The sequence below is a fragment of the Mya arenaria genome, chromosome 3, assembly GCF_026914265.1.
Source record: "Mya arenaria isolate MELC-2E11 chromosome 3, ASM2691426v1".
Lineage (NCBI taxonomy): Eukaryota > Metazoa > Mollusca > Bivalvia > Myida > Myidae > Mya > Mya arenaria.
Window position 1 is genome coordinate 30,158,193 of NC_069124.1, and position 13,035 is coordinate 30,171,227.

The 13,035-nt window shown below is 34.2% G+C and overlaps 1 protein-coding gene across 1 annotated transcript; it reads left to right on the plus strand.

Annotated features, from left to right (window-relative positions):
* Positions 1–8,663, plus strand: LOC128228892 (epoxide hydrolase 4-like). Its single transcript, XM_052940437.1, has 6 exons — positions 1–245; positions 2,900–3,024; positions 3,461–3,573; positions 5,358–5,526; positions 6,270–6,424; positions 7,558–8,663. The coding sequence occupies exons 1-6, from the start codon at positions 36–38 to the stop codon at positions 7,809–7,811; spliced, it is 1,026 nt and encodes a 341-aa protein (XP_052796397.1). The 5' UTR covers positions 1–35; the 3' UTR covers positions 7,812–8,663.
* The last annotated feature ends 4,372 nt before the right edge of the window (positions 8,664–13,035 follow it).

The window sequence follows — 13,035 nt, forward strand, 5'->3', positions numbered from 1 at the left end:
TACATTACACTCATGTTCACACCGACGGCAGTAAGATGTCCGTGTCATTTTTTATTCAGTCTGTTGTTGCAAAAATCATAGGACTTTTCTTTGCATGTTTGATTAGCTTTTCAATATTTGTACAGTTTGTAAAAGGACCGATTAAATTCATCAAACTGAATGTGTTGAAGTTAAAAAAACGGAATGTGATGCCACCCTGCTTGAATGATCCAAGTCTTGGAAACCATGACTTTGTCCATCTTGAGGTATGTTTAATGCATTAAATTAGACTAGTATTTCAAGAGAAAGAATATGAATAGATAATATTATTTCATTGTCAACAAGTAATATGATAAAATGTATTATATTATATGATCTGAGTATATTATCTATTATGTGTGTAAGTCTACAACAGGTGAGTTCAGGTAACTTATACTCCGCTCTTAAGTTTTGGGGGAGAATACTCAAATCATGCTCTGACCATTCTCATTCGTCAGAGGTTTGGTAATGATAAATCAATTTTAAAGATGTTTTGGTATTTTTGTTTGGAAACTTGCATCTCAAAGTAGGAAATATAACTTGGTGACTTTGAAAACAATTTCAAAAGTTGTCTAAGACCTTTCTTCTAGGCATTAATCCCTCAAACAAAACTACTATCCATTTATTTTAAGGATTGACAATGATCAGCTGTTAGAACCTCTGTATTTTATTTATCATTCAGTTCCCTAAATTGTCACAGTCTGACATGACTTAGCAGCATGCAACAAGTTATGAGGCTAAAGCGATAATCTTTTACCTGTGACAATGATGTTCGATGTAAACAATTTCTAAACACCTGTTCAACAGTTCAATAAAACTACATTTTAGCGACAATTAAGTTCAATATGTGCAAGAAATAACAATATGACAGACATCCATGTACACATAGCGTTAGATATCTGAAGAACTCGATGCATTTCATAGTCAATATCTATTTGATCATTTAATTTGTTATTTTCTTCACTTTCGATTCACTTGTCTTCCTTATCTTCACTATCAGTTTACTTATAATATTGCACATTATCCATATGTTTTTTTGCGCAAAATGGTCATCAACAATAATATCATGTTAAATAAGTAGGCTGTTCATATCAACATAAATCCCACTCTGGTAAGTTGCGATTCCTTCCCATTTGGTTCTGTTTTAAAGGGTGTACGACATCCTTATGACGACCTTCACGACATTCGGAGCTCCTCGGCCATTTTTTTTCGAAAACAACCTAAGATGTATGCCGGTACATCAGTTGAAGTAGTTCGTAATTTTTTGAATTATATCATTAATTAAATGTATTGTTTTAGAGTTGTATTTATTGATCTAAGTTTGAATTGATTGCCAGTGGAGTGATTTATTGCAAACATCATTAAGATACCCACCAGTAAAGTCAAAAAGTTTAACTGCTAAATAAAATTACTACGCGATCTACTTGAGCGGAATTAAACGTGCCACCTTTTGAGTATGTAAACCGTCCAAATACATCCGAGGTTGTTTTCGATAAAAATGGCCGAGGAGTTCCGATTGCCTTCACGATGGGCATAGACAATGTATGTATACCACGTGATAAATAACGTCATAAAGGCTACGTCGGAAGGCAACATTTTGCTTAAAATGAACCCTTAAATCAAAGATAACTTTTCTTTAACAACACCATTTTAATAAAACGAAAGGCATTCTATGCCACTTAAAAAGCCACGAATTTGTTTTATTACCGAAATTTGATAAAGTCAGTAGTTTCATCAAACAATTACACAAACCTTTTCCCAAAATAATGTTTTGACAGTGCTCCGTCAGACAGCCGTATTGTGAAAGGGTTTGTCGAAGTGTTTTTAGAAACTCACCGAAGGCAGGGCTCCTTATAAGGCATAGACTGCGCTATGTTTCATTTAAAATGGTGAAGAAATAGTAGTTATCTTTGTTTAAAGTGTTTTTATGCCCCCGAAGGTGGGCATATTAAAATCGCACCGTCCGTTCGTCCGTCCATCCGTCCGTGTGTCCGGCTCAATAACTCGTGTATGGGCTGTAACTTTCCCTTGTATGGACAGATTTTAAAATAACTTGCAACATGTGTTTCACATACAAAGACGACGTGTCGCGTGCAAGACCCGTGTCCCTACCTCTAAGGTCAAGGTCACACTTAGGTGTTTATTCACAATGGACTGCTGCAGTTATAAGGACATAGAGTATAGGTTGTCAAGTCCGGGCTGTAACTTTCTCTTGTATGGACAGATTTTAAAATAACTTGCCACGTGTGTTTGACATACCAAGACGACGTCTCGCGTGCAAGACCCTTGTCCCTCCCTCTAAGGTCAAGGTCACACTTTGTGTTTTTCACAATGGAATGCTGCATATATAAGGACATAGAGCATAGGTTGTCGTGTCCGGGATGTAACTTTCTCTTGTATGGACAGATTTTAAAATGATTCCCACATGCATTCCACATACCAAGACGACGTGTCGCGTGCAAGACCCGTGTCCCTACCTCTAAGGTCACACTTTGTGTTATTCATAATGGAATGCTGCATATAAAAGGACATAGAGTATAGGTTGTCGTGTTCGGGCTATTACTTTCTCTTGTTTCAAATCAAATTTTGTCTTCCGACGTAGTATTTATGACGTAATTCATCACGTGGTATATACACACACTGATAGTGGAGTGTTTTGAATAAAATATTCAAATTCCGAATCACAGTTGTATGCCAGATTATAGGAAGGTTTGTTTTGTTTATCACAAATTTAAAGAAGAGTAGGCGATATTCTTCTGACAGAGCATAATTGACATAACGCCGAACAACCTTTATATGAATATCAATGGTGTTTTTGCTTTTTAAGGGCAATATTTGGCCTAAAGATGGGCCCATTTCCAATTTGCTCTATATTTTGCAGGATATTCGGCTCCACTATGTTGCTAGCGGCGATGAGGGGAAGCCTTTGATGTTGTTCCTGCATGGTTTTCCCGAGTTTTGGTACTCATGGAGGTTCCAGATCAGAGAATTCAGAAAGGATTACAGGTAGCCTTTTTTAGCAGTGATTACCAATTAATCAATCAATTAAAAATTATGATACTGCAATATTCTTATTATTTTTTTTTAAAAATCAACAAAACACAACCGTTTGTAAGCATCCCGAAAAACACTTTCAGCTTATCTGATTTTCGAAAAAAAAGTTAAATAGTGTTGATGTCGTTAGCAGCGACCTTAGCCGTGATAGTGAAATACATGTACCTTAAGATATTCATAAAACAATTGTTTAACATGTTGCAAGAGACAACGTGAACATGTGAAGCTAGGTCAATAACTCTGGTTTTGACAATTGTTAAGGCATGCCCCTTCTTAGACTAATAAAGAAGACAAAATATGTATTGGAGTTCGCTCTGTGGTGCTCTTTCTACAATATGTGAGACACCTAGTTACAGCAGTGTTGAGTTGCAAGCTTTGTACATTGCAGAGTGGTGGCTGTAGATATGAGGGGATATGGAGATTCGGACAAGCCAAAAGGAAAAGATAATTATACAGTCCAGAAGCTTGCTGGCGATATTAAGCAGCTTATTCCAGCACTAGGTAAATATTCTTTTTGTCGAACCCGTTTGGTTCCATGTATGTGAGTGCGCCCGTCCGTTCGTTCGAACTGAATTTGTTCGGGCGGTGTCTTGACCAATGCGACCGATAGGAATTTCCAAATAAAATCAAAAAGGTTCCAACATGATGAGGCGGCGTGTCGCACACAAGACCCAGGTCTGTACCTCAAAGGTCAAGGTAATTTATAGGATGTAAAATAAATACCATTAAGGTTCACCATGCTTAGGCGTAGTGTCGTAGGTCCTATGTATTGTTCAACTCCATTATTTCGTAATGCAATTCCATGGAAGAGCATTATGTCTGCATCAACGGATCTTTCAACTGACTCGACATGTCGCCATTTGGCGTCTATACTATACAATCTAAATACACTCACTGTATGTCGGATACAAAGTTATTTTAATTAAGTAAGCCCTTAACTAAATGTGGGTACTTTAGCTGTTATTTTCCGTTGTTGTTTATTTGTTGTTGTTGTTGTTGTGTGTAGCAATGTCAATAAAGTTCTATTGCTTTAAAAGTTGTTAAGTGATGCTCCTTTTCAACGAGTATTGGTGATGCGTGTGTTGAATCTAGTGTTGAAAGCTCATGTGGAGAAGGTCAAGGTCATTGTTACCAGCAATAGAAAAAGTGTTTCCGCCCAATTTACTTTAGTTGAGATCGAATCAGGATGAAACTAGGTTTGTAGAAAACTCAAGTGGACACATACCTTGGAATTTCCTTTGGGGTATGTGGGTAAAGGTCATTGTTATTAACAATGGTTTCCGCTAAATAACTTAAGTTGGGAATGCCATTTAGTGATAACAAAGTTATTTTAATTAAGTAAGCCCTTAACTAAATGTGGGTACTTTAGCTGTTATTTTCCGTTGTTGTTTATTTGTTGTTGTTGTTGTGTGTAGCAATGTCAATAAAGTTCTATTGCTTTAAAAGTTGTTAAGTGATGCTCCTTTTCAACGAGTATTGGTGATGCGTGTGTTGAATCTAGTGTTGAAAGCTCATGTGGAGAAGGTCAAGGTCATTGTTACCAGCAATAGAAAAAGTGTTTCCGCCCAATTTACTTTAGTTGAGATCGAAGCAGGATGAAACTAGGTTTGTAGAAAACTCAAGTGGACACATACCTTGGAATTTCCTTTGGGGTATGTGGGTAAAGGTCATTGTTATTAACAATGGTTTCCGCTAAATAACTTAAGTTGGGAATGCCATTTAGTGATAACACTAAGCATGTACATGTAGTACTGTAAGCCTATGTAGAGACCTAACATGGGATTGCATTTAGGGTTTGTGGGGACATGGTCAATGACAGGTTTTTGATGTGGAAAAATCATGTGTAACAGGCTGATGTAAAGATGAACCATATGTGCTCATCGGGTAAATGAGATCAAGATTGATTATGCCAAAAATAGAAAATGGTTATACGAAGTTTATTTCAACTGATTTTTGGAATACAATAGTCTTGTATTTGGGGACGCAAAATTTATATTTGTAAATATTCTTATAACTTGCCACTGGTTTCGTCGCATTGCTTCATTTCAAGTTTACTTTTGAATGCATTAGACTATGTCTGTTTTAGAAGTGGTGAGAATCAAAACCATATACATGTAAAAATATTTTATAAGAAAATGGCTTACACGTATATTTGAGATCTACTGAGCACAAAACTGTCTATATTTGATTAAAAAGATATTTATAGCATTCAGAAAATAAAAAGGGCCCTGGCCACAATTCTTGTAAGCAAATGCTTTATATATATAATAATTTTGTCTCATAAGGTTACGAAAAATGTTTCCTGGTTGCCCATGACTGGGGCGGGATTGTGGCGTGGAATTTCGCGTCAAACTACCCAGAGCTGGTGGAGAAACTCGTCGTTTGCAACTGTCCCCACCCTGCCATCTTCGCTAAGTACATGCGCTCAAACTTCGCACAGTTTAAAAAGTCATGGTAAGTCGCTAATGTATGTTTTTTTATGAATCAAATAGAGATTGTTATGTAAACATGAATATGCAGTGATGTGTTGGGAAATGATGATAAATTTAAGTAGTTGGTTGGTATTAAGGATGCCATGTTCGATACATTTTTATTGTAATTAGATTTGAAAGGCAGCTAATATTATCAGGAATGTGTAAATTTTACACACGTTAGTTTCACTCCTAGGGGTGAGAGTAGCGGGGAAATGGCGAAAATAATTATGGAAGTGATATATGTTATTCTTGACCAGCAATTGACCCCAGTATATTTGGGTATTTGTAGGTCAAATGTCAAAGTCATGTTAAACAGTGTTTTGATTGCTTTGTTTACCCAATAATTTACGATTACTTGCAGTCAACTGTTCACAATAACGTTCGAACGGATAGACCTAGGGCCCATATAAACGTCACTGGTTAGTTGTTTTAACTAGTAGATGGCCAAAATTGGATTTTGTTTAAGGTCAAGGTCACGGGCTATGTCTTTCAGTCAACTTCCCGCACAATAGCTCAAGAGCCAATTAATCTTGGATCAAATAACTTCACAGGTACGGTATACTCAACCAAAAATGACAACTATTGGTGTAGGCCAAAGACTATGGTCATGGTCGTTGTTAACACATTTCTTCCTAAACATATAAACGCAGTCTTGCAAATGTTTCTGACAAACGTTTTATTATGTATCTGATGACACTATTTCACATAATGTTTATCATGCAGGTACATGATGTTTTTCCAAATCCCTGTCTTACCTGAGTTTCTCCTTGGGATGAATGACTGTTCATCCTTTGAGGCACTGCTGGGAAAGTGGATGCCAAACAATAAACCATCATCGGACGATATTGACGCTTATAAATACACATTCTCCCCAAGAGGTAAGTTTTTATCAGCCATGTTATGGTTATCATAATTTTGAACAGATCATAGCTTTCTGAGAGAAAAAAAACTAGCCAATGTCAAAATTGGCAACATTTTATTTATATTTTATCATCTTGAGAAACATTCCCAAAATGTCTACATGTAAAACACAGCAAGATTCCAGTGATATAATTATTATTATTCTTTGAACGTTTGGATTACATTCGTTGTACTGCGATAAGTATAATCTCCTTTTATTTTCTTTTTTCTTTTTCATAAAATAATAATTCTACAGGAAGCCGCCATTAATACAGTAATGGAAATGATTTGTGTAAACACCCAAGCTAAACCGGTTTCATATTTAAGGCAACTGCACACATCGGTTACTTCTCTTTAACACAATCCTACACAGTTGTAAAAGGGAAGTCACTGAATACGAAAATGCAAATCGATTAAGCTTCAGCTTTTAATAAAGCACAACAAATACGTCTGATTGAATCGCTGTGAATATAACCTCTGTCACTTCCGACTATCAACTGACCAAATAATTTGTTGTTGTCGAAAGAGCAATGCGCATAAGATGACATATCATATTGATAATACAGTTAATAATTTTTCAAAAAACAATATATATATACATGTATAAAAAATCAATGCATTTGTGTACCAATCGAATGTTGAACATACCAGTATGTAAGTTCTGAAACTCGCATATCCTGTTTGTATCATTTTGATACAATGTCCTATAATGACATGAGGAGCACATGTGTTTGCTCAAAATTGAAGGAAATTGTCAAATCTTGTTTGTTTACAAGTGAAACAAACGGTCAACCCAGCCAAGTTTGACGAAAATATGTAACAGTTCATGTTGCAGTATGATGTTTTAACTGTATGAGATATTTTATCATGACACGTATCTATCCTTCATCTGAAATAATGAACAAAAGTTATTAGCACATAGTTTTTATTATCCTCTCCTTTTATATTACGCAATTAGTAAATATAATAGATAATGATATCATTCCATTTTCACTGCTGTGATCAAATATGATGTTTTTGTATGTCGGTCGTATTGAATTTTATTTTACAAGATTTAAATAAAAAGAAAAAAATGACAGCAAATATATCTAAATATCACTTCTAATTTCAGAGTCAAGAACAGGTCCTATAAATTACTACCGTGCAGCGTTGAGCAATGAGGTCCAGTACAAAAAAAAGATCAGTGCCCCAACGCTAGTTATATGGGGTGACCCAGATAAGGCTTTGGATACGGAGATGGCTGAGTTGAGCGGGGAATATGTAAAAAATATGAAGGTCAAGGTCATAAAAAACAGCAGCCATTTTGTAATCACAGATAGGCCTAAGGAGACCAATGCAGCTATAAGACAATTCATTGAGAACTAAAATGAATACGCGGAATATATACAATTTTCATTGTATTAATATTTAGGAAAGGGACTCTTTCATGGTTAGGTCAGACACTTATTACAACTTTTGTTTGAAATGTGAATAAAATCCTTGGTTCAATGAGTAAACATCAAGCGCTCAAAAATTGTTAATAATTTCTTAAACATGTCACAGAAAATGCTTTTTGTCTGTATTTACAAAACACTGTTCAATTGAGTATCAGCTAATTGCTAGAATTATGTTATTTGTTCATAAAAAAGTTTTAACCATGGTGAGTGAGTCCATTTAAAAAGGTTGTGTGTTAATATTTGCTCTTGTCTGCTCGTCCTTCTAGAAATGTTATGGCACGCTGCTTATATACCCTTTGAACTAGACTTCTGATTTGTTGCGGAATATCTATCGGTTCAGTATACATGGTGAGGAATCACGTGCCTTCACGTGTCTTCAAGGGTTATACCAAAATTTCAGCGTTGCATTGTTTTACAAAATATCGTCAAATTGAAATTTTGGCCAACGATTGCGTTATTTAAATACAGACAAACCTAAAATATTTTCACCCGTGTTGACCCATCGAGAACTCCTTGAAGTCACTTGATTCCTCATCCTGGAATAGGAAGGTAGACAGCCTGTGGTTTCCTTGGTATGACAAGAACAATGACCACTCCTTTAAAACTGAGGCATGTGTAACATTTAAGATTTGACCTAAGCTAATACAATTTTTAGCGCACTATTCAGCATTGCAAAATGTTAACCTGGGCAAAAGGAGTTACGGTTTCGGACTTGGTAAAAAATTATGGCTTTTGGTTGTTTCTGTTATAAAAATTGAATTTACTAGGCAAATAATGTCAAATGGGGGGAGGATGGGAGGGGGGGGGGGGGTCCTTAGCTGTGTCGTATGGGCATATTTCTAGTTTTTAGGGCTATATTTTAATGAACATTTATTTTAGATTAGAAATTATAGAAAATACAAATAATATAATAAAATTAAAATTAAATCACAATCAGGTCACATATGCAGAGTATTTCTTTGGTATGAATAACAATTTGTGCCCAATTTGCACAACAAATCACAGCACCTTGTAAACTATGTTGACTACATATTTTTTTTTTTCTAATCTGAAATGAATGTTTATGAATTTACACCCATAGTGCTTAAAGAGTCAGTTGCTTTGTTATGGTTGTGAATAGCTTAGATTATATTTAACATTGGGCCGATTGTTTACATCGTTGTTAACTTTTAAAGGTGAACTTTTGTATGACATGCTTGTATTTAAAATGGAACAAGCATACATATAAAACAGTTGTATCATAAAGTGTAAGAAGTACTGCAGAGCAGAAACGTGTCCATGAAACTTCCACAGTAGTTACGAGTTGAAAATTGACAACACTCACTTCAATCCCGTTGTTAAATTTTACAAAGTTAGAAAAAAATCGGCCAAATAATGTCAGCATATATGTAAATGATGTAACCAGATTTAAATTTGATTGTTATGTTTTTAGCGTTTATATTTAATTTCAAATTACTTGTTTATGTTAAGGATAATGTTAGGAAATAGATGTATGTTTGGTATGCTTTCACTTTTTTTACCCAGTGGTTTATTTTGGTGTCCATTTAAGTAGTTAAGGTTTTGTATGCAAGCCTTTATTCATTTTGTCAGTGTCACCTGTATGCCAGAGGGTATCAGACAATCGGGTTTTATAACTCTTGGTTAAAAATAATCAAGTCCCTTTTTGGAAAGTAAAACAACCTTCTACAAGTATTACAAATCATCTCAATAAGAACCTATGCATTTAATTTTAAAATCGTTGGAGATTGTTTCAGTCATACTATGTATATACATGTACTATTTTTCATTAATTTTAAAGTAAATAATTACCATTGTTTAAAATTCAGCAATTTTTTATATACACTCGGACGTAATGTCCTTTGAGAGCTGCTTTTATAATACAAAAATTATATACAAAGTATATATTCATATGGACTTTTCCTATCATCATTCACATCCAACCTTCTGGGAAAAGAACGAAAACGCATTTTACATACAGCATTAATATTAAAATTCTTTCACAATAATTACTTGGTGCAAAATGTTTGAGAATGCACACAAAAATGTATTTTCACAGTACATATTTGATGCAAAATGTCTGAGAAACCACGAGAAACTGAATTTTTAGTTATAGCATATATTTCATATATAATGTATGTAAAGAATTTACAAGAATGTGAGGGAAACCACACGAGACACAATGACATTCCTTATACACGCTGCTGCACCTTCACTGTGAAAACAAATGAGACTGCTTATGATTGTAAAAGCTTATTTATATTTTACTACAATGGTTTAACTGTAATGTTTATGAGTGTATTGTTAAAAAGACAACAATTTACATATACGCATGATTCGGCAGTTCCTTTATTTATTTTACTAGTCATGTAGTCGCTAGTTAAGTCACATTGTTTAATATTTAGAAATAAAATTATCTTGCATTTTCTTGCTATTTATATTCATTTCATTATTTTGCATATAACTAAAGAGCCCATCTTGTGCCCCCAGACACACTTTCACAATGACCAGTTATTATGGTATGGGATTGTCCACTCATCACATGTTTATTGTTTTTGTTTTTTTCTACTCTTTTTACACCACTCCTGCATATTTTCTTATGAAGTGCAGGAGCAAGGACTGGTTTTGACAAAAAAATCTAAGACAAGAATTGTTTTTCACGATCAATCGATTAGAATAATTAGTAAGCCAAAGAGATAACCGAGAATATTTGCAGAGTCGATTGCATGGTTTTACCTTCTGTGAAACCGGGTCCAGATTTTATACATATTAAATCTGCCACCATACTTATAGATAACTGATGATGTTATACACTGATATCATGTGAACACAATTACAAGAGTTGTGAATGAAACCAGTAAGAACATTGTTACTCTCAATTCGATCATCTTCACAAGCTATGAACCAGTACGAACAAATTATGGCGAAAAAAGACAAAATTAATGACAATTTCTGTATTCATATATAAATTTAGCTTGCTATTTTTGTAACAACAGAAAACATGGTGGTTGATGTCGGAAAACGATGATGAAAATAAGATATCGAATTGCTCCTTTTGAACATTAAGCATAATCTAATAAATATTTCATACACGTGTAAAAGGATGACCAGTACGTGTAATGCCACCGTTTGGCTAAAGCAAAATAAAATTAATTTTCTGAACGTGAATGGAACAGTTCTAGCAAGCCACAATCGTCACAACTCGACCAGCTCCGGCAAGCTTCGAGATATACAATTAGGTTGGATAATGGCCGAGGTGTTCCGATTGAGCAACCCATACACGGGCTTATTTACATAATGTCTTTTTGATAGGTGATCCCGCATCGGAACCAACCAAAAGTGTAACCCATATCAGTCATGCAACTGATGTCACAAGTTCCAGCTTTTATACATCAAATATTATAAACTGTGACCGCCCGTCTAATAAGGCCATCAAATGGATACAATAGTGACACATCCAATGGTCAAACATTTCATACTTGTATATTTGGACTATCATTGATTCAAATGAACTTAGCTTAATGTGCTCGCAATCAGTTAAACAAAGCACATCCACATTACAAATCTGCAACGGTGACCGCACAAAGTAAAACAGACAGACCAAACGTTTCCATTTGGGTTTATGTTGGGGCACAGCATAGGCTTTGGCAGTTTATAGGCGCACAATATAGGTTGATGCCAATATATGCATATATTTTTAATTTAATAAATTATCGTGTTTAACTCATTTGATAAATGATAATGATAAAAAATGCATATGATTTAGATACATAAAAACTATTACCGATAGGTTGGTGCTTTTTAACTGTAGAATTTGTGACAACGTACTTTATATATTAATTTATAATTATTTCATGTTTTTTTATGAAATATGGGGTTTTAACAGTGAAATAACAACAGTGAAAATATAAATATTTTCACTGCATAATAAAGAGTGAAAATATCAACTTTCAGAACTACTTTTAAATTCCTTTGTAGTTACTTGCCTTGATCAAAACAGAACACTGGACTTTGAACCAGTAAATGTTGGCAAAAAAAAATATCAAAAAAAAATAAAGAAATATTTTATAAATTTAAATAAATATATATTTGAAAATTAACAACTTACCGTTTATTACCGGTAATTCCGTTTTTCAAACATTTTCTTGATCTTTGTCAGACTTTGAAGCTGAATGTTCGAACATTTGTTTTCATACAAAACAAATTAATTACAGACAAAAACAACTGTTCGAACAGAATATTAGAATTTTATATAATCGTTCAAATGTACTTTGAACTGTTTGCCGTTGTGATAAGTAAAATGAGCTTCCCGGAAAATTCACACAACAATTTACAGATAATCCGATATTTTTTACCCAACCCACACCTCAAAACTTGTCAACCAACTAGCGTGGCATTCACTCTTTATCTGTGTTTTCATTATATGTGCATTTATAAAACTTCATTGATTACTGTTCATAAAAGCTTTGCACTAAAAAACGAGCGAATAATAAATTATAAGAATGAAAAGCAGAGAACTATTTCTCAGTAAACCGAAAATAGAAAAGTTGACAGAGCTCTATAATTTTGCATGAGGGGCGCCCAACGGGTAGCGGCGTAAAAACCACCCTTTTCAAAAAAGGGGGTAATTCAGAAATAAATGAAAAACAAATAAAACTCCGAAAATAAGCATAAAAGAACCAGAACATTTGTTTATTTCAGTGTAAGATCATATTTTATTTCACTCGTGATCATAGAAAAACTACATTTTCACTCGTGGCGAACCTCTAGTCTATATATTTATATTTTTACAGATAGTAATTCATTTTGAGAAGATCATGGATCGGCTACAGTTGCAAGAATGTTTATTTCTCTAAGCCAAACTTCTTGTTTTGTCTTGTTTTTTTTTTTGTCTTGTTTTTTTTTTTCAAATAAAAATAAAGTTTTTCGTAATTATGATAACACTATTTTCCCTTTCAAAGTACGAAAACTTTAGGAGAAAAAAATGTAAATATTAAACAAATTGTACAAAAAGAAAAATGGTAAACTTAACATAATCCTTTCCAAAGAGACTATATATTTTTTAAGACTGTAGACATTTGGGTCAGTTGTTAGCGGAGATAACTGCGTAGAATATTGTTTTGAACTATAACGCACATTCAACTATTGACTGCAAC